This window comes from Lolium perenne, chromosome 1 (assembly GCF_019359855.2).
Source record: "Lolium perenne isolate Kyuss_39 chromosome 1, Kyuss_2.0, whole genome shotgun sequence".
NCBI lineage: Eukaryota > Viridiplantae > Streptophyta > Magnoliopsida > Poales > Poaceae > Lolium > Lolium perenne.
In genome coordinates, this window is record NC_067244.2 from 126,189,229 (window position 1) to 126,214,662 (window position 25,434).

General features: G+C 42.1%; 1 protein-coding gene across 1 annotated transcript; it reads left to right on the forward strand.

Moving 5' to 3' along the window:
- Positions 1-3,905: 3,905 nt before the first annotated feature.
- LOC127333113 (protein BIG GRAIN 1-like) lies at positions 3,906-5,118 on the forward strand. Its single transcript, XM_051359425.2, has one exon. It carries the CDS (start codon positions 4,023-4,025, stop codon positions 4,995-4,997), a length of 975 nt encoding a protein of 324 aa, XP_051215385.1. The 5' UTR covers positions 3,906-4,022; the 3' UTR covers positions 4,998-5,118.
- Positions 5,119-25,434: the final 20,316 nt, after the last annotated feature.

Here is a 25,434-nt window from a genome sequence, read left to right on the forward strand (position 1 = left end):
CCTTTTGGGGAACGCTTGCTACGATAGTCCGAGCTTGGAGTCCCAACGAATTGACGATATACGCGAGCGTCATCAGCAGTTAACCTCCAATTTTATACTTTTACATTTCAGATACATTTGGATACTCAAATAATTCAAGGAAAAATATTGCAGAAGTTTTTCATCACGAGAAAGACCATGGGCACAAGAAGTCAACAGGGAAGATAATGAAGGTTGAGCTGGGCCCTCTCATAGGGCATGATACCTCCAACCGCATAAGCGGGGCCGATCTGATCCTAGAGTGTTGCCTCGCCTTAGTGTTTTTATGGGAAGCTCTGTATCGCAGAAAAAGATACGCCATAATTTTTCTAGAATTACAAAGGTGGAGACATAGGCGGAAGTCTTCTCCTTCTTCGGGAGAGGGCAGATCTAGGTGCTCTGAGGTCTCCGATGTGGAGAAATCAAAGCCATCGTTACCACCAACTCCTCCTTGGCATAGGGAGGAGTCTCTCCATCAACATCTCCATCATCTCCAACATCAGCACCGACTCCATATCAAAGATTCACTTCACCCCCCTCATAGTTTATGATAGATCAACACCCTGAATAAGTTTCTAGTGTTGTGTGCATTCTTATCCTCGGTGGCTTGTTGTTATTTTGTGGTGAAGTTATATTTTCAGATTGTGTTGTATATTGTATGCCATTGATCAGCATCATGTTTCAGCGTTGTGTATAGTTCCCCATGTTTCTAAGAGCATAACACGTATTTGACTATGATTTCTATGTACTATGTCATGAGTGTTTAGTCAATTTTTGTACTTTTATGTGGTTCTATGATGGTAACATATGAACATCGACTGTGTGTTACTTCACCTATATGGGCTCATAGGGTTGCACCGTAGTGTAATGAAAAGTAGTATGGATGTCTGAAGATGATAGAAACCTTATCCAGATCTTTAAAGTTGCATCAGGTGGGTTTATATGACCGGGGAACTTATAATTTGAGGAAATGGTTGGACATGTATGTCTTAATGAATCTATTGCTGACACATGTAAATGGCTTAGGGACCAATCATTAGTGGTGTGTTTGCTCAGTCTTATGATTGCACCTATTTTAGACCCCGTCCGATGAGAATAAAACTTGACAAAATATTTACCACACTGGATTAGAAATCTTTATTGCATGAAGTCTATGTCGCTCTCGGAACACTTGTCTCACATAAGTACACTCCTAAGATTCTCCTCTTGCTGCATAGATTGTTGGATTTTCTCTCAAAAGAGCATTTACTTTCTTGCACATTACTTTACTCACAATTTACTTACTGGCATTTTACTTTACTTGTCATTTACTTTCCCCCAAACTATAAACTGGAAAATACAAATACTTACATCTTTTACTGTCTACTTTGTTAAATTTAACACCTTGTGGGTTCGACAACATTTTCTATTCGAAAGATACTACAATTGACCTCCTATATTTGTAGGTTATCAGAAGACTCAATCACATGGCATTGGAATGATTCTGGAGTTCACTCCACTACGCCGGCACACCGTTGGCAGTTTGGCGACTCATGCTTGGCTCGTGCTTCATGGTAAGTTTTGGAAGGCATGGGATGAGCCTAAATGCCGCTATTTTGCTTGGCTGGTGCTTCATGGCAAGGTGCTCACTGCGGACAATCTTGCCACTCGTAGTTGGCCGCACGACCCAACATGCAGACATTGCATGGTTCAGCTGGCTATAAGTGATAAAATATTATATTTTTTGTTTTGTTAGAGGAGAGAGATTATGAGAGAGAAAGGAAGTGAGCTTTTATTCAAAAGTTAGCTCTAGCAAGTGCTCCTAGACATTTGTGAGAGAAAAACATGAGACATATATTGTAAAAGTACTACACTTTTATAATCCACTATTGTAAATATTAGCTATGAAATGACTATATATAACGTGGCAAATTGCTAGCCGACTACCGGTTACACTATTGTTGTTGCTCGGAGATTTTTTTTTGTAGGAAATAGTTCTTTCAGCCCTTCTTACCTCCCTTGGACAAGTCCATTGATGCATGGTGGGATGTTGCTATTGTCAAGCTGACAAAGATAAAGTAGGAAATTTGGAGGGAGCGAAACTAAAAGGTGTTTCGCAATAAGGCCCTGGCCACGGGGCGGACGCACCGTGCCTTCTTCCCGATGCTTGCCCGCGGGCTTCGCTGCCTCTTCCCGTGCGTGAGACTGATTTCAAGCGAGTGAATCATCGGGTACGGGGGCAAAACTGTTGGCGTGGTGGGCATGCAACTGGGCTTGAGCCGTGCCAGGAAATGTTAAAAAGAATCTACATCACTAGAACAAAAAAATACGAGGTTGTAAAAAAGAGCCACTCCCTCTGATTTATATTACGATGTATCTAGAACTAAAATATATGAAGGTAAAATTACATTAGAGACAATTAATATGAATTGGAGGAAGTATTTTATTTCAAAATTATGATTTTGAATATTTAAGCATGTCAAATCCATGAATACTTGTTTCGACCTTGGAATATATTTTGAACCCGGCGATTATTTTTCTAATCAACAACCGTACCTTTCCACCCACTCAATATTTTTTGAACCAGGTGAATTATTATTTAAATCCATGAACATACTTTCTTTCACCTCGTGAATCTTTTACGAACCCGGTGAACTTTCTTTTTGGAATCCATAATTTTACTTTCTTTGACCACTCAAATTTGTTTGAACCTGGTGAACTTTTGAAAAAATCGGTGATTATTTTCGTCTCCACGAATATATTTTAATCCCTAAACACTTTTAACCCGTGTTTTTTCTCCAATTTTTTTAATATGTGATGGAATGCAGTGAACCGGGTGGTCCACCATGTATTCGAACTTTGAACTTTTATATGAACCCTTCGTTCTGGAAAAATTGTTGATAGAGCGACTCGATTGTGACTCCTCACTCGTTCCTCCTCATCCCATTCCCTAACCAAACGCACCCCTGAGCCAAAACGCTTGTTTATCGAGCCGGCGCCCACCCTGATTTCTCAACCCTACCCAATCCTTGACGGCCGACGAGCGGTAGACCATGGAGAACGAAGACCCGGGAGGTAGAGTGGCTGCTGAAGATCCTTTAGGCGACAACGGTATGGTGGTGGTTCAAATATTCAAATGTGTTACTCCCTCAGATTCATATTACCTGTCACTAGTATGAATGTATCTAAAACTAAAATATATCTAGGTACATCTATATTAGAGATAATTAATATGGGTCGGAGGAAGTACAAACTTTTGGTGTATATAAGCATTGGAATGTGTTGTGAACATTCAGATGTGTTGCAAACTTGTGAGCAATTGAATATATTTTGAACACGTAATGTATTGTATTCGTGTTTCTGCATTAGAATTATTATGAAAAAATAATTGCTTCATATGAGACTTATATTAGTCCTACAAAAATTTAATTGTCTTACGATGCGTCCCGGCTTCGATAAATTTATGTGTTCTCTCACTGGCCGTGGCGTCGGGTGTCGGATGTGGTGGCGGCTCTAGTGAAGGAGTAGATTGCTGGCTTGTGCCCACACTATATACCTGGAGATATCTTGTAGCACCTTTGTAGTGGATTTGTAGTGTACTAGTGTCTCTGTTGTGACAAAAATTCTATACATAAACACTCTTCTTTCTATCTAATCGGATAGAAGATACTACTGCCTTGAAAAGAAGATACGGTAAAACGTGAAATACCTGGCGGTGAAGTGGAAAGGAGAGAAGGAGAGGGCGACGGCACGAGGAAGGAAGAGAGGCTCGGAAGCAAAGAAGGACATGACAGGCAGACAGCGGAATGTAGAGGGCCCCGCACGTCCCGCAACAATATCCCCTAGAACGCACGCCCACACTTGCATTTCCCCACTGCTCCACTCCACTCCACTCCACTCCACTCCACTCCTCCCCCCGATCGAATCGAACCGCCCGCTCGCCTGCCATTACCACTTGCTTTCCCCCTCCACGCCTAGCCCGGCCGCCTTCTCTACACATCATCATTGCCACGCGTGGATCGACGATGGAGATGAGGTGGGCGCCGGCGCGGCCGAGGGTGCCGAGGCGGCCAGCTCACCAGCCGTCCTTCTCCTCCACGCTTCTCGACGCGATATGCGACTCCATGGACGGTCCTGAGGCAAGAAGGACGACGTCGGCGGCCAACGCGTACTCGACATCAACGTCGGGGCCCAAGAAGCAGGAGCGGGAGGCGGCCCTGCATTGCTACTACTACAAGCCTGCCCTGGCCTCCAGCTACCGGGCGCGCGACCCGCACACGCCGGGCACAACGGCCGGCGACTGCTCCGGCCGAGGGTACTTTTCGTCCTCCGAGGCCGAGCACTCCCTCCGCCGCCTCCGCCCCATCCGTACGTCCGTTGGCTTGGCGCCGACGCAGAAGCAGCAGCCGCAGTATTCCGAGATGGCGAGGACAAAGAAGTCGACCGCCGCCACCCGCGGCTGCAGCAGGCCGGCGTCCCCTGGCGCGCGGCTGGCCAGCTTGCTCAACTCCATCTTCTCCGCCAAGCGTCTTTCGGCTCCGCGGAGGATGCCAACCGACCAAGAGCCGGTGTGCTCAACAGCTCCGTCGTACGCCCGATCCTGCCTGTCCAAGAAGGCGCGGCCACCGGCGAGCCGGAGCCGGAGTACCCGGATGGTCAAGTTCCTTGACATCGACGGCGAGGTCGCCGTGGCCGCGGCATCAGTGGGGCGCTGCAGCGGAATTCCGGTGGTGGAAGTGGAGGAGGAGCTGCTCCGATCGGCGGATGTCCAAGTGGACATGTACGGCGGCGAGAAGAGCAGTGGGGCGAGCTTAGAGCTGTTCGAGTTGGAGAATCTTGGGGTTATTGCTCCGGAGAGCGGCTTGCCGGGTCGCGATGGATCCTACCGGAATGAGCTTCCGGTGTACGGGTCCACCGGAGTTGCTGGGCTCCGCGGTGGCGTTGCCCATCACAGACCCTATGCTAGTCTTGGTCGGAGTTGTAGAAACAAGGGTTTTTAGCAAGCTTCACTGTAAAGTAGTCCACTCCTGATAGTACTTCTATACTTCTATTATTATGTTTTTGCTGTTAATGTCTCAAGATTATGGTGTAGGTGATTTCCAGCCAAGTAGTTCTATAATATTGTAGGTACAGTTTGGGTGAGTGATGTTTAATTTGGCTCTTGGGTGCATATGGTTACTTTGTTTTTGAAATGTATCTATGATACATTTTGAAATATCAAAAAATTCAAATGAAAAATTCACGTGCACATAAAGTCTTTCCATAAAAATCAACTTATCGTTTGCGCCAAATTTTGGTGAAAGCTTTTGGTAAGACATGTTTTGTCTTTTGCATCAACCACAAAAAATATCGGATTTTTGCGAAACTGTACGAATACTTATAGATTATCAGGTGTACATCTTGAATTTTTTTATTCGAATGTTGACAATTAGGAGCATGTTTTTTGGGTGGTGGGAGCGTATGGATCCAGGAGATGAATTAAATTTCCAAGAAAGAAGGGTATTTTGGTTGAAGTCATAGGAAAAGTTGTGTGTACGCCATTGATAACACTCGAGCTAGGGAAAACGTTACCCTGGAAAGGAAGCAAAGTTGAAAGGGAGAATGCATCTAGCTAGGGCCGATCGAAAGACGCAGGAGACTTGCCATGGGCGGCCACACGCTTTGTCTGCCGCTGCACGAGAAATGATGATGACGTGAATCGTGGACAGGAGTGGCCTTGTCATGGCGGGTGGTGGACGCACGACAGCTTCCGAGCTAAGGGAAATGATGCTAGCTCGTGAATAATGGCAGCTCGTTCCGACAGGAGGCGAGTAGCTCGCTAGTACGTGAACCGCTGCCCGCTGAAACCACTTTGATTTTGTACTCCCTTCCAGTGAGGTAGGGACTGTCTGAGTAGGAAACCGCCGACGAGCTTGCAAACGCGGCGGCGGCCGGAGAACTGCAGAAGGCCGGCCGGCCTCGGTAAACCGAAAAGCGGAAAGGAGGCCATCGCCATGGCTAAAGAGCGAAAGGCACCTCCGCACTCCTTTTCCTTCCTTCGAGGCGCAGTCAAAGCATCCTACGCCGGCCACCTGATCGATCGGTCGACTGATCGAGGAAAAGGGAAGCCGCCGGTGCCGATCCCAATGCTCGGCCATGGCTGCTGGCCGCAGGTGGTGTGGTGTAGGAAAAGCAGCGGGAGGGAATATTTGGGAGTTTGCTCCGTGTAGCGTTGCGGGCGCCTGCTTCGATCCGTCGCCGAGGACGAGCAGAGTCCCTCTTCTCCTCTTTTGCGGCGTACTACGCGCCGCCGAAAAGCAGAGCAGCAAAGCCAAAGTGCCGTCGCGTGCGCGGAAGGGCGTGCCAGACCGTCTTCTTGGATCGCCCGCCTCAGCCAACATGGCTGCCGTGCCGTGGGATCGTGGTCGATCGGGCCAGAGGGCCTTGTTTTCTGTGCGCGGTAGCTTCGGGCACCAGTCCCGCCAAATCTAAACGTCCCACTTCCTACTGAATTTTCAGTGACACAACCTAATTTTCATTTTTTACTTTTTGTAAAAAGAACCGCCGCTCTATAAATCATCATCAACAACAGTAAAAGAAACACCAAAGTTTGTAAGGGCATGGCCAACCCTCCAGGGTGGACCGCTGCCCCTGAACTCCAGCTAGGTTCGGGTGGTCCTAAACGGTTTAACTTGCAGCTTGCAGACCAAGGTAGCTGCTTGTAGAGGAGGCTACCTCCTTGCTACCAAAAAGGAGCTATGCAACATAATACAATGGAAATCAGCGCAATGCAAGCGTTCCGTGAGGATAAGGCTTCAGGGAACGAGAGAAAAGGCTCGAAAAGCAGGGTCCATCAAATGCAGCAACTAGCAACTGTTTTATGTTTGTGTCATTCAACCGCTGCTCTACATTTTATTGTACAACCGAATTCATGAAACTGGATGCACGTAGAATTCAAGTTTATAAAAAGATGGCTATATATATATATTTATTTATTCATTTATTTTGCGAAACCATCGAAGTATTAAAAATCCTCAACAACAATGATGAAAAGCGCGTAAAGTGATAAAAATTACTAATAGGTCTTTGGATCATCTAGCGACGACTAAACACACTAGCCGAGCCACGGCCCACGCCCCTGCATCACCCGAGTCGGGCAAAGATTGTCGTAGTAGAGCTTGTTGTAGTACACATATGGGAAATTGTTGTGCTAAGCCCCCAAAAGACCAACGCACCTGAGCTGCAACCATCACCCATGATGACAACCATTTATCAGAAGAAAACTGTGGTGGCAGGATGGATCAAAAGTATGATATGGTGAAGTAAGGCGCCCTAGACCAAAATCGTTTTGCAAAATAGTTAATTCCTTGGTGACTCGTGATCAGAAAATTGGTGTATTGTGACCCCATACCTTGCTATAATAGCTCATCCATCACTGGAAGAGACTGGTCTGGACCGACAACAAATAAAAACGAAAACCGACTTGATCCCAGGAGATCTATCGGAGACACGGATGCACGCACCCTTCACTAGCACTAGATGTTGTCGGCGTTATGCCGAATAGGGCATACCACGGTAGAGGTCTTGGATTAGCAAGCCCGGACGACCCTTTTGGGTTGCTAAGACGTAGGTCTAGCCAGTTGGCCGAGTTGCTAGAAGATCGAGGACCAACCGACTAAGGAGGTCCAAGTCAAATTCTAGAAGGTTTAGAAAGACTGGGACTTGAATTACAAGACACGACATGCTTGCCGGAAGAGACTAGGACTCCGTAGTTGGCTAGGTCTTTACTTCCATCAAACTCTAGGTTCTTGCGTCTTTATAAGCCATCCAGGAAGTAGCGATCCTTGTAATTTGTACTTTAGGACATTATGTTGAGTTTATAGCACGAAGTAGCGATCCTCCATCGAGGAGACATAAACATGGGTAAATCGCCGACCCACACCGACATGAACATCACGTCGTCTAGTTCTGCTACTAACCCTAGCCTTGAGCACCTTCTCATGTCACTATCGTTGATGAGGCAACGACAGTTGGCGGCCATCGTGAGGCTAGCGAGTCAAGATTTGAGCGGAAGCCCTCGGAGGCATCGTTGATACCATGCATGGCATTCGACCAAATTGTCTGCTTTGGTGACAACCCATTCACCGCAGCGGAAACATACGTGTTGGATATCGGCCACATCGCTGCCTACACTATCCTTCCGATCGGCGGTATCAACATCTGCGCCAACTTCCCCATAGTGCAAGCGGCACTTGAATCTCTACGCCCCATCCAACCCGCCTAGATGCGGAAACCGCGGTTGAAGTCAGATATGGATCTATGCTCTCAGCTGATTGATGACAGCTACTAGCAGTGGCAAAAAGATCTTGATATGTTGGGACTCCCTAGTGCCGAGTGTTGTATCAACAGAGTATGTTTCCTACAAGCGTGACTTGAGGGTTTATATCGAACTCTCGGGGAACTGGATGAAAGAGTGTATTCTTCTCTCTTCTTCAAGCAATCCTACAGGTAAAGTAAATGCCTTGTGTCCCCAACTTCACCGTGTGGTTTTCAAGCACAAGGTTTCACGTAAGTAAATAACACAAGTAGAAATAAAACAAGTAAACACTAATTAAACTAGGTAAAATAACTAAGTAAAAAATTGTAAAGAGGTTGATTTTTTTTGGTGTTTTGGATACAAATACGAAAACTAAATATTTTTGTATTTTCGGATTAAATTAGTGCATAAATAGAAAACAAGGTAAAAGCAATATAAATGTGTTTCTTATGATAAAAAGTGGACTGGATTTCATGGGTTTACTTGACTATTCTCTCTGAAAGTTGTGATGGATAAAAGGCAATTCATCAATGAGATATGAAGGTGCAAGTAAAATTATATGTAAGATCAGAATTAATATGGGCACCACGTCCTATCATAGATATGATGCAACACACCTCTCTTATACTCCACAAGAAAGAAACTTCATCAATTTTGTATTAAGAATTAACATAGCATAGCAATAAGTACTTTGACATGAAGTTTGAATATCAAATATGCTACCTTGAACAAGCAAGATCATCACTACTATCACATGATGAATATAGCACATGCATTCACTTTATCCCTATTGAGATAGCAAAAGAAATGAAAATCCATAATAAATCTTGAACATATTATCACTATCCAATCACTAAAACCATGCTACTCGATCTAACACACACATCACCACACACGCGCTCTTGCACATAAGTTTGATCAGAAAAAATACTTAAGAACGGGGTACATAATATGCATATATCAATACATCTTACCATATAATAAGGTCATATCTAATAAAACAATATCATAGAATAAGGATCCACCACATAGGTATTACAAATATGGCCATAATCATGATAGGCATCTCATATGACACTAAGAACTATGAAGACCATCAGAGAAATAGATCAAGGTACTGCCACAAATCCGTAGTCTAGAGGTGGACTAATCCCTCTTGGTCATGGTGATGATGAAGACGTTGGAGAAGGTGGAGATCCCTTCGGCGGTGATCCCGGTGGAGTTTCCCCCTCCAATCTTCTATGCATCAACCTCCATTTTTGTGTTTCAGTGTTTGTGTGGCGCCCTACTCCCGAGAACTTTTTGGGTCATATATATAGTCGTTTTTGTGAAAAATACGTCGGTTCGCGAAAGAATCAAGGCAAACGGACGATCGACGATGGAAAGAGCATGGGTGGCGCGGCCAGGATGTCAGCCGCGCCACCTGGTCTCTTTTGGCCCTTAGGCCTCCCTAGGTGAGCTTCCAGGGCCCATGCTGCTTCTCCCGATGAAAAAATTATGCTCAAAAAATCCCAGTTCAATTTGACTCCGTATAGGTCTCTGAAAGAGCAAAAATACACAAAACAAGGTTTTGTTGTTCTGCAGCGTTATAACCCAAATAAAGACGATCATTGGTAAATCCCCATAAATCAATGTAAACATGGTATTATCATCATATATGTTGCAAATATGTGGGAATTCAATATGATAAAGGATAAAGTTCATGTATGCATTTTAGATGTATCAACATTCCCAAGCTTAACCTATGCTCGTCCCGAGCATGAAGGTGATAAAACTAAAATGAACTCTGGAGTTTAGAATATGTAGCTTCTAAATAGTCATGCAAAGTATCACAAGGTTCAATCAATAAAGAATGATAATAAGTAACACGAACCCATCAAGTGATAAATCTTACATTCTATATAGTATGCATAAAAGTAAATAGCATTGTAAGAAACATGAATGATAAGTATTATGAATCTTAAAGCACTCCAACAGTATTTCATTGACTACAAGATATACCATGATATTACTATTTAAAGTTCAAAGTTACATTTTTTCAAATCAAACTAAATTTTTAAACGTTCATATTATGTTAACTATAATTCCTAGAATTTGCAAATAAAATTTTGAAATATGCAAGAAAAAATGAAATTGAAAAATATTACATAAATAGCGCGACAAGAAGACAAAAGGCACAAAATTACAATATTCACATAGAAACATGTCCTTTTTTATCTGTGTGTTTATTTAGAATTTTTGTTTGAAATTTCCAAGGGATGTAAGTACACATCTTATGAACACCCCCAATTTTTCAAATCTTTATATGCTTGTAAATTTGAATTTTAGAAGCGGTACCATGTCACATGTAAGGTATCATTGAATTTCCCCGTCCCCTATTTGCACCCCCAACGGAGAACCCCCTCTCCCATATGGATTGCGTCTGTGGAGGTGTCCCCTCTCCATGCCTTAGAGCAAGTATATAATAGTATAGCCAACTACTAGCTATAAAGTGAGTGTGGTAAGTCATCTTGAGCAAACATAGAGCTACACTATACCATAGTGAGTTATAAAAATGTACTAGTAATACGTTTCAAACATATATATGGCCCACCTTTCACTTTCACAAAGTGCCTACGAGAAATAGCTAGAGCCCACTACCTATCTCCCTCCTCTCCTCTCTGCTCCAACTAGATAAGAATATTATTTGAGAGATGTTGGAAATGAGCAGAATGTAGGGAAGGAATCTTCGCGGGGGAGTACCATAGATGGGGGAAAACTGCACAAACCACCACTTATTGATGTTGTTCTCGTTGCACAAAACACTGACTTCACATGTTTTTTACACAAGTCGCCGACTATATGTAAGATTAAGCTTTTTAAGAGAAAATCAGATGATCGGGGACCACTAATACTTTTTATTCCACATTGTATCAATTTCCAAGATTGAACACATACCTTTCAAATATTACACTATTTATTTTTATTTTAGAAGTTTATTTTTTCATCAAATTTTTAGCTAGTCTCACAAAAAGTGATATAACTTTCAAATGACATGTACAATTATTTTCGAACTTTCGCAGATTTTTTTGTCTTCTTTTTATTACTGCTTTTTTTTCCAATATTATTAAAAGGATGGATCGTAGTGAACAAGAGGGGGGGTGAATGGACGCTACGTCAAGGTTTAGTCCTTTTCAATTTTAGCGGTGCGGAAGGTAAAGGTGAAACCTTTAATGGTGTTGGTGTTCCTACAAATCCTAGGACAAGTGCAACAAGCAAAGGAACAAGCAAGATAGTAAGAGTAAGGAGCGGGACAACCGGATGGAGCGGAGACAAGGCGAGGTTTGTTTCTCGCAGTTCCTCTCACAAAAGAGAGTACATCTGCGTTGAGGAGGTGCTAGCTGATACGTCCATTTTGCATCACTATTTTATATCATAATTTCCTGTTATTCACTGATATATTTCATATTTAGAGATGATACTTATGTTATTTCAACTATTTTGCATGTTTGATGATTATTGGAGAATTACTCACCGGAGTCAGAATTCTGCTGGAAAAAGCACCGTCAGGATACAATATTTCTGAAGATCAATAATTGACGGAAAATATACCGAAGCTCCTATTTTTTCAGATGACGGAGCCTGCCAAAAGGGGAGGCCGAGGAGGGCCGCCATGGGCCCTCCCCATAGGCCGGCGCGGCCACCAGGGCTGGCGCGCCGCCATGTGCGGAGGGGGCCCACGACCCCCCTCGGCCATCGCCCTTTCGCATACTTCATCTCCCAGAAACCCTAAGGTGCGACAGAACATCAAGGATAGTCGCAGCCGCCTCTGCGGGGCGGAAAACACCAGAGAGAAAAGAGCTCTCCGGCAGGCTGAAATCTGCTGGGGAAATTCCCTCCCGGAGGGGGAAATCGTCGCCATCATCACCGTCATCGAGCTGGACTTCATTGGGATCATCATCATCATCATCATCTCCACCACCGACACCGTCATCTCCACCGCTTCACCTCATCTCCGCTGTAACATCTAGGGTTGAATCTTGATTATTTCATAGGGGAAACTCTCCCGGTGTTGATTACTCCTTGTTATTGATGTTATTGAGTGAAACCATTGAATCAAGGTTTATGTTCAGATTTTTATTCACCATCATAACACCTCTGATCATGTTCCATATGATGTCTTGTGAGTAGTTCGTTTAGTTCTTGAGGACATGGGTGAAGTCTAAATGTTAGTAGTGAACTATGTTGAGTAATATTTAATGGTTTGATATTTAAGTTGTGGTGTTATTCTTCTAGTGGTGTCATGTGAACGTCAACTACATGATACTTCACCTTTATGGGCCTAGGTGAATGCATGTTGTATTCGTTTGCTAACTGTGGGGTTGCCGGAGTGAAAGCAACCTGAACCCCCGTTGGTATATCGATGCATGAGGGATAGAAGGATCTCAGAGTTTAAGGTTGTGGTTAGATTTATCTTAATTACTTTCTTGTATTTGCGGATGGTTGCAAGGGGTTTAATCACAAGTATGTATTAGTCCTAGGAAGGGCGGTGCATTAGCATAGGTTCACCCACACAACACTTATCAAAACAATGAAGATTAATCAACTATATGAAGCGAAAGCACTAAACTAAATTCCCGTGTGTCCTCAAGAACGTTTGGTCATCATAAGTAAACAAACCGGCTTGTACTTTGTGCTAAAAAGGATAGGGCCACTTTCTGCAATTATTATTCCCGCATTTTACTTACTTGTATTTTATTTATCTGCTATATCAAAACCCCCTGAAAACTTGTCTGTGAGCATTTACAGTGAATCCTTCATCGAAACTGCTTGTCAACACCTTCTGCTCCTCGTTGGGTTCGACACTCTTATTTATCGAAAATACTACAATACACCCCCTATACTTGTGGGTCATCAAGACTATTTTCTGGCGCCGTTGCCGAGGAGTGAAGCGCTATTGATAAGTGGAATTGGTAAGGAAAACTTTTACTGTACGTGCTGTTTTTATTTCTGCCTGCTGCTATAATTCATTATGGAGGGATCTTCTCTTGAATTTCTATTTGGAAAATCTACTACTACTGCAAAGGTAGTGGATGAGGCGCCGGGTGAGAAAGTGATTCCATATAAAATACCTATGAAAATTATTGAACGCATTATGGATAACCGCTATGAAGGGGATGGAACTGTCCATCCTGGAGATCATTTTACTGTTTTTACATGAATTATGCGGGTTATTCAAGTGCGCATGTATTTCTATGGATGAAGTTAGGAAGAAACTATTCTCTATATCGCTGTCTGGTAAAACGGCGCATTGGTATAAATTGCTGAAGAATGGGAATTCTCTTGATTGGAAGGATATTGTGCCTCTATTTTATTCTAAATTCTATCCTCCAAGTGAAATTCACAAAGACTGAAACCGCATATATAATTTCTGGCCTCATGATGGAGAGAGTATTGCCCAAGCATGGGGGAGATTGAAGTCTTTAATGCTCAAATTCCCCATTCATGAACTTCCTGGTAATATCATCATTGATAATTTCTACGCAAGACTTTCTTTTCAAGATAAAACCTTGCTGGATACTACTTGTTCTGGATCATTCACACGCAACAAAGGAGAGTTTAAATGGGACCTTCTTGATCGGATTCGGGAGAATATTGAAGGTTGGGAGAACGACAAAGGTAGAGAGTCAGTATAAATTATGATTATGAATGCATTGAAACTTTTATGCATACTGATTAATTTCGAAATATGAGTGCTACTTATGGTCTTGACTCTCAAGTTGTTGCAAATTTTTATAAAGCTTTTGCCTCTCATTTTGAATTGCCTAGGAAGAATTTTAATAAGTATCATGAACCCTACAAAGATAAAACTGATTCACCTATAGGTAAATGTATTGAAGTTAAAACTGTTGATCACACTCTTCCTGAAGCTTATATTGAAAAAAATTCCTTTTCCTGCTAAAATGAAGAGTATTCTGTTATAACTAGTGTGGCTAACAAAAGTTCAAAGAAACCTATAGAACCTGAGGAACAAATAAATGTTGAACCTACTGTTGCAATAGTTAAAGACCTTGTGACTGAAAATGTAGAAGATGGTCACATCATTTTCTGTGAAGATGCTTCTAATATTGTTTCACATCCTAGTAAGTCTAGGAAAGTCAGTGTTCCTATGCTCTCTGTTAGAATTGGTGATCATTGTTATTATGGTTTATGCGATATTGGTGCAAGTACTAGTGCCATTCCTTATGAGCTTTACAGGGAAATCATGCATGAAATTGGTTCTTGTGAACTTGAAGATATTGATGTGGTTATTCGGCTAGCTAATAGAGAAACTATCTCTCCTATTGGTATTGTTCGAGATGTGGAAGTTCTATGTGGTAAGATTAAATATCCTGCTGACTTTTTGGTACTTGGTTCTGCTTCTAGTAAGACTTGTCCTATCATTTTTGGTAGACCTTTTCTAAATACTTGTGGAGCTATTATAGATTGCAAGAAAGAGAAAATTGTGACTAAATTTGCTGGTGAATCTTATGAGTTTAATTTATCTAAATTTGCCAAAGTTCCTTATGAAGCTGAATTGCCTAATGATGATTTTAGAGTTGAACAGCTTGCATCTATTGCTCTTGCTCCTAATAATCCTTTGCAGCAACATTTGGAGGATCATGAGAGTGAAGTCTTTAGGGAAGAAAGGAATGAGCTTGATGAAATTTTCCTTCGTCAACCTATTCTTAAACATGACTTACCGGTTGAAGATCTAGGTACAACACCACCGCCAAAGGAAGATCCTGTTTTTGATTTGAAACCGTTGCCTGATAATCTTAAGTATGCTTATATTGATGATAAGAAAACATATCGTGTTATTATTAGTGCTAAGCTTTCAGATTTTGAGGAAGAAAGATTATTGGAAATATTGAAGAAACACCGAGGAGCTATTGGCTACACTCTTGATGACTTGAAGGGGATTTCTCCCTCTATTTGCCAACATGCCATCAACATGGAAGATGATGCAAAGCCTGTTGTTGAACATCAGCGTCGTCTAATTCCTAAGATGAAGGATGTGGTAAGGAATGAGGTATTAAAACTTCTTGAATCTGGTATTATATATCCTATTGCTGATAGTAGATGGGTTAGTCATGTGCATTGTGTTCGTAAGAAAGGAGGAATAACTGTTGTACCTAACGATAATGATGAGCTCATCCCTCAAAGAGTAGTTGTAGGGTATAGAATGTGCATTGATTTTCGAAAAGTTAATAAAGTTACTAAGAAAGATCATTACACTTTACCTTTTATTAATCAAATGCTAGAAAGGTTATCTAAAAATACTCATTTATGTTTTCTTGATGGCTATTCTGGGTTTTCACAAATTGCTGTTAGAGCTAAAGATCAAGAGAAAAACACCTTCACTTGTCCCTATGAAACTTATGCTTATAGGCGTATGCATTTTGGTTTATGTAATGCTCCTGCTACTTTTCAAAGATGCATGTCTCCTATTTTTCATGGCTTTTGTGAAAAGATTGTAGAGGTATTCATGGATGATTTTTCTGTCTATGGGAATTCTTTTGATAATTGTTTGCGAAACCTTGATAAAGTTATGCAGAGATGTGAAGAAACTAACCTTGTTCTTAATTGAGAGAAATGTCACTTTATGGTTAATGAAGGAATTGTACTGGGACATAAAATTTCTGAGAGAGGTATTGAAGTTGATAGAGCTAAAGTTGAAGCAATTGAGAAGATGCCCTATCCTAAGGATGTTAAAGGTATTCGTAGTATTCTTGGTCATGCTGGTTTTTATAGGAGATTTATTAAAGATTTCTCTAAAATTTCAAAGCCTCTTACTAATCTTCTTCAAAAAGATGTACCTTTTGTTTTTTAGATGATTGTAAGGAAGCTTTTGAAACTCTAAAGAAAGCCTTAGCAACTGCTCCTGTGGTTGAACCTCATGATTGGAATTTACCTTTTGAAATTATTTGTGATGCTAGTGATTTTGCTGTAGGTACTGTTCTTGGGCAGCGAGTAGATAAAAAATTGAATGCTATTCATTATGCTAGTAATACTCTTGATGCTGCTCAAAGAAATTATGCTACAACAGAAAAAGAATTATTAGCTGTAGTTTTTGCTTGTGACAAGTTTAGACCTTATATTGTTGATTCAAAAGTCACAATTCATATTGATCATGATGCAATTAGGTACCTTATGGAAAAGAAAGATGCTAAGCCAAGGCTTATTAGATGGGTGCTTATTTTGCAAGAATTTGATTTACATATTGTAGATAGGAAAGGTGCTGATAATCCTGTTGCTGATAATTTGTCTAGATTGGAAAATATTGTTTATGATCCTGTTCCTGTTAATGATAGTTTTCCAAATGAACAATTAGTTGTAATAAAGGTGAGCTCGCGAGATAGTCCTTGGTATGCTGATTATGCTAACTTTATTGTTTCCAAGTACTTGCCTCCAACCTTTTCAGCTCAGCAAAGGAGGAAATTCTTTTATGACTTGAGGCATTATTTTTGGGATGACCCACACTTATATAAAGAAGGAGTGGATGGTATTATGTGAAGATGTGACCCCGAATATGAACAACAAGAGATATTGAGTAAGTGTCATGGTAGTGTTTATGGAGGACATCACGCCGGAGATAGAACCGCACAAAAGGTTCTACAGTCAGGTTTTTATTGGCCAACTCTCTTTAAAGATGCAAGAAAGTTTATTTTATCTTGTGATGAATGTCAAAGAGTTGGTAATATCTCTAGACGCAATGAAATTCCTATGAATTATACTCTTTTTATTGAACCATTTGATTGTTGGGGATTTGACTTCATGGTTCATTTCCCTTCTTCAGAAGGTAACACTCATATACTTGTCACTGTTGATTATCTTACTAAATGGGTGGAAGCCATACCCACAAAAAGTGCTGATGGTGAGACCTCTTTAAAAATGCTTTTAGATGTTATTTGTCCTAGGTTTGGAGTACCTAGATATCTTATGGCTGATGGAGGTTCTCATTTTATTCATGGTGGTTTTAGAAAAACTCTTGCTAAATATGGTATTAATCATAGAATTGCTTCAGCTTATCACCCTCAAACTAGTGGGCAAGTAGAATTATCAAATAGAGAAATTAAATTTATCTTGCAAAAGACTGTTAATAAATCTAGGAAAAATTGGGCTAGTAAGTTGAAGGAAGCATTGTGGGCCTATAGAACTGCTTATAAAAATCCTATGGGTATGTCTCCTTATAAAATGGTTTATGGAAACACTTTTCATTTACCTTTAGAACTAGAGCACAAAGCTTATTGGGCTGTAAGAGAACTTAATAAAGATTTTAAACTTGCCGGTAAGAAAATGTTGCTACAATTGAGTTCTTTAGATGAGGGGAGAAGTGAAGCTTATGAAAATGCTAAACTTTTTAAGGAGAAAGTTAAGAAATGGCATGACAGAAGAATTATTAAAAGAGAATTTAATGTTGGAGATAAAGTCCTATTGTATCGGTCTCGTCTCAGATTTTTTGCAGGGAAATTACTCTCAAAATGGGAAGGACCATATGTCATTATGGAGGTGTATCGTTCATGGGCAATAAAAATTGGTTCTCTGAAAGGTGATGCCACACAAGTGGTGAATGGACAAAGACTCAAGCATTATATCTCTGGAGATTTTTATAATGAAGATGTTGATGTTATTCGAGTGGTGACTCCGGAGACTTTCATCAAAGATCAAATTGATAGTTCTGCAGAGTTCGACTTCGAATAGGTAACAGTTTTGGTAATAAAAGTCCGCGTTTAACTTTCCGAACAATGTTTTTGCTATTTTTAGAAAATATGAAAATTTACGAGATCGAATCGGAGCGGAGGAGACGCACGAGGGCGTGTCCCCACGTGGTGGCGCGGGCCCCACCCTGGCCGCGCCGCCATATGGGGATGACTCCTCGGAGTCCCTCTTCCACTCTGGTTCGACCTGGTAGTTTCCTTCTGTTTTGAAATTTTTTGCTATATAATCCCCCGGATCCCCCGAGGTCTGTATATCGTCTTCTCGTCTTGTTTCGTTTCGAGCTGTTTTCTGCAACGATCTGTTTTTGATCTAGAAGCATCGTGGTCTCCAACAACAAGAGCAAGGGGCATTTGGAGGAAGATATTCAAGATCCCGAGTTAAAAGAAGAAGTTGAGAGTGAAGATGAAGGAGAAGTGGAGGAAGACCCGCGGGTATACCTGCGCGCCACCGTCGTAAGCATCGGGGTGGTGGCCAATCCGTTCAACCCCAAAAGAAGCGCACGAATTAGCACCGGAGGAAAAGTCCCACGTCGCTTCCTAGCTCCAAGGACATCTCCTCCAGGCATCGATAACCCCTTCCACACTCTAATTCATAATAGTCAAATTGAAAGGATTCCCAAGGCAGTATTGCCTAGTAGTTGGGATATGGATCGTTCTAACACTGTAGGAAGGATGAAACCCGAAGCTGAGGAGTGGGGAAACAACTCTAAGAGTTGGGACTCACCGTCTGACATACTTCTTAACCGCGTCGAGCACAACTCGGAGCTGATCCGAAACCTCACTTACGATATTGATGAGCTAAAGGAGCTTGTTAATAAGCTTATCAAGAATTCACCATCACCACCGAAGGAGTAATTCATCATTGGTATTGGCACCCCCTTGGCTTGTTCCAAGCTTGGGGGGAGTGCCGCGGTATCACATCATCACTATCTTTTACCTTTTTACTGTCAAGTAGTGTCATATCAAGAGTAGGGAAGTTATCATATAAGATGGTTGCAGTGTGGAAGTATCTCTCTTTTAGTTGGTTATCTATGTATCTGTTGGTGTGAGTTATCGTTATGGAATATTAATGAGAAGTTTTATCATTTACGTTTTGCACACCTTATTTTAGTTTGCAATTTCTGTTATGTGATTGATCTTGTTGTTAGTATTGGTATCACTTTGGGAGCATCAAGTAAATCTATTTGGTTTTGGCAAACTTAGCATTGGTCAACAACAACAATACTTTGAGGCTTAAGTAGAAAAGAGGGAAATACGTGTAGATATATTATTTCTTTATCTTTCTTTCTTGTTAGCTAATGAGTTTAGTATTCTGAAGTTAAAATTGTTTGTGCTTACAAGGAAGATGCATGATTGTTTCTATCACATGTATATTTGTTTGTTTTCCCTCAACCCTTAAGCTTGCTAACCAACCTTGCTAGCCAAAGACCTGTACTGAGAGGGAATGCTTCTCGTGCATCCAAAACCTTAAACTAAACCCATGACATTTGTGTCCACCATAACTACCTACTATGTGGTATTTCTCTGCCATTCCAAGTAAATATTTCATGTGCTACCTTTAAACAATTCAAAAAGTTATTATCTCTTATTTGTGTCAATGTTTTATAGCTCATGAGGAAGTATGTGGTGTTTTATCTTTCAATCTTGTTGGGCAGACTTTCACCAATGGACTAGTGGCACATCTGCTTATCCAATAATTTTGCAAAAAGAGCTGGAATTAACTTTCATTGATAATTCTCTTCACATGTTTTGCCCTGATTCATCAGTAAGCAACTTAATTTTGCAAATAGACACTCCTCAAATGGTATGTGAAATGTTGGAAGGCACCCGAGGATTCGGTTAGCCATGGATTGTGAAAGCAAAGGTTGGGAGGAGTGTCATCCATAAATAAAACTAAAGTACATGTGTAAACAAAATAGAAGAGGGATGATCTACCTTGCTGGTAGAGATAACGTCCTTCATGGGAGCCTCTCTTTGAAAGTCTGTTTGGCAAGGGGGTTAGAGTGCCCACTACCATTCGTTGACAACAACAAACACCTCTCAAAACTTTATTTTTATGCCCTCTATATGATTTCAAAACTTAAAAAGCTCTAGCACATGATTTAATCCCTGCTTCCCTCTACGAAGGGCCTATCTTTTACTTTTATGTTGAGTCAGTAAACCTATTTCCCTCGATCTCAAGCAAGCAATTGAGTTGTTGTGATCCAACCATTTATATTGTGATCTATGTAATCATGTCTTTTATTCTTCCTTGTTTAGTACAAATTTTATCTGAATGAATATGACTTTGAAGGTTATCAATGATTATGAGGAGATTGTTATGACTGAGCATGTAAGATCTGCCATATAAGCTCTAATATAAAGGCTCTGCTCGAAAGATAAGTACAACCTGTTATTTGTTCTTTGACCAAGAACGAAGTTTGCCATCACCAATTATGATTTCCTATGCACCTTTATTTGTGATTTTCCTTTACTTGTCTCAAGTTGAGTTATATGAGGAAGTTGTTTAGTAGAATGTCTTGTGTGAATTAATAAATGTGATGCTTCTTGTCCGTATTTTATTTATCGACTCTTCACTCCATAAACATGTGGTCTTGTTTACTGAGTTCAGTTTCGCTTGGGGTCAAGCGAGGTCTAAGCTTGGGGGGAGTTGATACGCCCATTTTGCATCACTATTTTATATCATAATCTACTGTTATTCACTGATATATTTCATATTTAGAGATGATACTTATGTTATTTCACCTATTTTGCATGTTTCATGATTATTGGAGAATTACTCACCTGAGTCAGAATTCTGCTGGAAAAAGCACCATCAGGATACAATATTTCTGAAAATCAATAATTGACGGAAAATATACCAAAACTCCTATTTTTTCAGATGACGGAGCCAGCCAAAAGGGGAGGCCGAGGAGGACCGCCATGGGCCCTCTCCATAGGCCGGCGCGGCCACCAGGGCTAGCGTGCCGCCATGTGGGGAGGGGGCCCACGACCGCCCTCGGCCATCGCCCTTTCGCGTACTTCATCTCCCAGAAACCCTAAGGTGCGACAGAACATCAAGGATAGTCACAGCCGCCTCTGCGGGGCGGAAAACACCAGAGAGAAAAGAGCTCTCCGGCAGGCTGAAATCTGCCGGGGAAATTCCCTCCCGGACGGGGAAATCGTCGCCATCATCACCGTCATCGAGCTGGACTTCATTGGGATCATCATCATCATCATCTCCACCACCGACACCGTCATCTCCACCGCTTCACCTAGTCTCCGCTGTAACATCTAGGGTTGAATCTTGATTATTTCATAGGGGAAACTCTCCCGGTGTTGATTAGTCCTTGTTATTGATGCTATTGAGTGAAACCATTGAATCAAGGTTTATGTTCAGATTGTTATTCATCATCATATCACCTCTGATCATGTTCCATATGATGTCTTGTGAGTAGTTCGTTTAGTTCTTGAGGACATGGGTGAAGTCTAAATGTTAGTAGTGAACTATGTTGAGTAATATTTAATGGTTTGATATTTAAGTTGTGGTGTTATTCTTCTAGTGGTGTCATGTGAACGTCGACTACATGATACTTCACCTTTATGGGCCTAGGAGAATGCATCTTGTATTCGTTTGCTAATTGTGGGGTTGCCGGAGTGACAGCAACCTGAACCCCCGTTGGTATATCGATGCATGAGGGATAGCAGGATTTCAGAGTTTAAGGTTGTGGTTAGATTTATCTTAATTACTTTCTTGTATTTGCGGATGGTTGCAAGGGGTTTAATCACAAGTATGTATTAGTCCTAGGAAGGGCGGTGCATTAGCATAGGTTCACCCACACAACACTTATCAAAACAATGAAGATTAATCAACTATATGAAGCGAAAGCACTAGACTAAATTCCCGTGTGTCCTCAAGAACGTTTGGTCATCATAAGTAAACAAACCGGCTTGTCCTTTGTGCTAAAAAGGATTGGGCCACTTGATGCAATTATTATTCCCGCATTTTACTTACTTGTATTTTATTTATCTGCTATATCAAAACCCCCTGAAAACTTGTCTGTGAGCATTTACAGTGAATCCTTCATCGAAACTGCTTGTCAACACCTTCTGCTCCTCATTGGGTTTGACACTCTTATTTATCGAAAGTACTACGATACACCCCCTATACTTGTGGGTCATCACTAGCCTCACACAAGAGGCTAGGCGGCCACACCACGAAGGAAGGCCTCATCTTCTTCCTCGAGAGAGCTCCACAAAGGCCCCCCCCCCCTTCTCCACTATGACACCGGTCGAGGCGGTGATTCCTTCACAAGGTTGGGGCGAGCTCCACACCACACGGAGGCTCCCAACAACCTATGGAGCTAGCACAACACCAAGCTAGCCTCCATAGGTGCACTTTCTCCAAGATCCCACCATAGGAACCCTAACACCAAGATCCACTAAGGAGTAGCAAGTATTGGTGAAATCTCTCTTGGTAGAACTATAGATCGGGGTCTCCTCCACCACTCCTCAAAATTTGAGCAAGATTGGTTGGATGGTTGGGGAGATCCTCAAGGTTTAAGCTCGGCAACAATGGAGGAGAGAGAGAGAGGAGAGATAAAAACGAGTTGGGGAAGAAGGGCCCTTTAAATAGGCCCTCCCAAATCCAACCGTTATGTCTAGTTTTTGCCTAAGCGGTACTATCGCTTTGGGTAAGCGGTACTACCGCTCTGAGTTCGAAATCCCACAGATCTTGTCCACGTGGACACAGAGCGGTACTACCGCTCGCGGTACCGCTCAAGGTACCGCAATGGGGTCCAAACCTTACTGTACTCAAAGCGGTACCCCTGCGGTACCGAAGCGGTACTGCCATAACTAGTTACGGTACTCGAGCGGTACCATGGGCGGTACTACCACTTGCAAGCGATACTACCGCTCCAGGTACCGCCGAGGTACCGTAACTCGTACTGTGGGTCAAAACGAGCGCAGAACTTCAGAGCGGTACTTGCGGCGGTACCAGTAGGGGTAGCGGTACTACCGCTACTGGTACCGGTAGTACCAGCCTGACAAAAACTATATTTCTCCCCTTTTCCTCTCCAACCATGTCACCTCTCGATACATACACAAAACCAGAAAACCTATAAACTACGCTTCAGTCCTCCGATCTTGACGTGTCCCGCGAGATCACCATGCACTTGCAAATCTAACAATGATACTCAAAGCACGCGGTGAGAATCTTCAAGTGTTGTCAGCAAACACACAAAACCCGTGGTTTAGACTTTGCTCTTTCAATCTCCCCCTTTTTGGTGTTTGATGACAACACAAGACTTTGCAATGGCATATTATATTATGATGAGATATATAGATTTGCAAGAGCTCGATGGAGCTCCCCCTAAACATGTGCATATTTTGAATATGTATTTGAATGCAAATGCACATGTCTTAGAGGCATAACTCCCCCTAGATTTTGCAAACCATGCAACAAGGATACTTGACATGTTCAAATAGCATATGCACCATATGGAGGCAACACAAGATCACGCAAGGAGATTTGGGTAAAGTTATCATACCATAGCCTTGAGAATACCGAAACTCACCGTAAGATGCCTCCATAGAGTTGATGTAGCCACAAGAAAAGATAAGCAACGAGGGCCAAGGACCAAAAGGCTACAATCAACGAAAGTCCCCATGCAAAAACCCATCCGAATAGGAACTTCTCCCCCTTTGGCATCGGAACACCAAAAAGGATGGTAAGGAAACTATAAGGATGGTAAGAGAGAACATGCAACCAAGCTTGCAAAAACCAAAAAGGAAAACAAAGCTTGAATGAGGTTCTCCAAAAACATGAAGAAAGAGATAGCAAAGAAGAAGGACAAAAAGAAAGTCACAAAGAAACACGAAGAACCGAAAAACTCCTCAAGGAGGAGGTTGGTGGCCGAAGCCACCGTGTAAGAGTGTAGTAGTGTGAGGGCGCGTAGATGTATCTAGGACTCACGACTACAACTCAACATGAAGCTCATTAGTCACTTGATTGACAATTAACATATGTTTTGGATTTCTTTATGCATTATGGGGGAAGGGATAGCTTAATAAGTTTAAACCGCACTCCCCCTATGTTCATGCGTGCCTTTCATCTAGATATATAGTTTAGGTGTGGTATGTGTGCACGACGCTCAAGCAAAGTTCGATGGATCAATGATATTTAGCTCATGCCTCAACTCAATGAAATGCTTCTCATCCAAGGGCTTCGTGAAGATGTCCGCTAATTGCTCCTTGGTACCAATGAAGGATAGTACAATATCTCCGCGAGCAATGTGATCCCGGATGAAGTGGTTCCTTATCTCAATGTGTTTCGTCTGGCCATGAAGAACCGGATTGTAGGCGATCTTGATTGCGCTCTCATTGTCACACAAAAGAGGCATCTTGCTATACTCGAGTCCATAATCCCGCAAGGTTTGCCTCATCCACAAGATTTGAGCACAACTACTTGCCGCGGCAACATACTCGGCTTCCGCGGTGGAGACGGAGACACAATTTTGCTTCTTCGAGGACCAACACACCAAGGATCTTCCAAGAAAGTGACAAGCTCCGGATGTAGACTTCCTATCAACCTTGTCGCCCGCCCAATCGGAGTAGGTGAACCAACCAAAGAAAAGTCCGTGTCCCTTGGGTACCATAGTCCAAAGAGTGGGGTATCAACTAAATATCGAAAGATCCTTTTGACCGCCACAATGTGGCTTTCCTTCGGGCTTGCTTGAAACCGTGCACACATACCAATGCTTAACGTTATATCCGGGAGAGAGGCACAAAGGTAAAGAAGCAAACCTATCATCTAACGGTAGAGCTTGGGATCCACCGCCTTGCCGGTCTCTTCAAGGGAGAGTTGACACTTGAGATTCATCGGTGTTCCAATGCCTTTGGCGTCCTTCATATCGAAGTGCTTGAGCATGTCTTGGAGGTACTTTGCTTGATTGATGAAGGTGCCTTGTCGCATTTGCTTGATCTCAAACCCAAGGAAGTACTTGAGTTCACCCACCATTGACATCTCAAACCTATTTGTCATCATCATAGCAAACTCATCATTGAATTTTGTGTTAGTCGAGCCAAATATGATGTCATCTACATAGAGTTGGCATACGAAAAGCTCCCCGTTGACTTTCTTAGTAAAAATATTGGGATCGATTTTCCCCACTTCGAAACCACGGTCTACAAGCAACTCCTTTAGATGCTCATACCAAGCTCTAGGAGCTTGTTTGAGTCCATATAGGGCCTTTTTGAGCTTGAAGACATGGTCCGGGAAATGGGGGTCCTCGAATCCCGGGGGTTGCTTCACATACACCTCCTCATGTAAAGGACCATTAAGAAAAGCACTCTTGACATCCATTTGTTGCAACATGAAGCCATGATGAGAGGCAAAGGCCAAAAGGATACAGATGGACT

What these genes read in the sequence shown, in the direction of transcription:
- LOC127333113 (XM_051359425.2), top strand. Translation starts at nt 4,023, where the DNA reads ATGGAGATGAGGTGGGCGCCGGCGCGGCCGAGGGTGCCGAGGCGGCCA.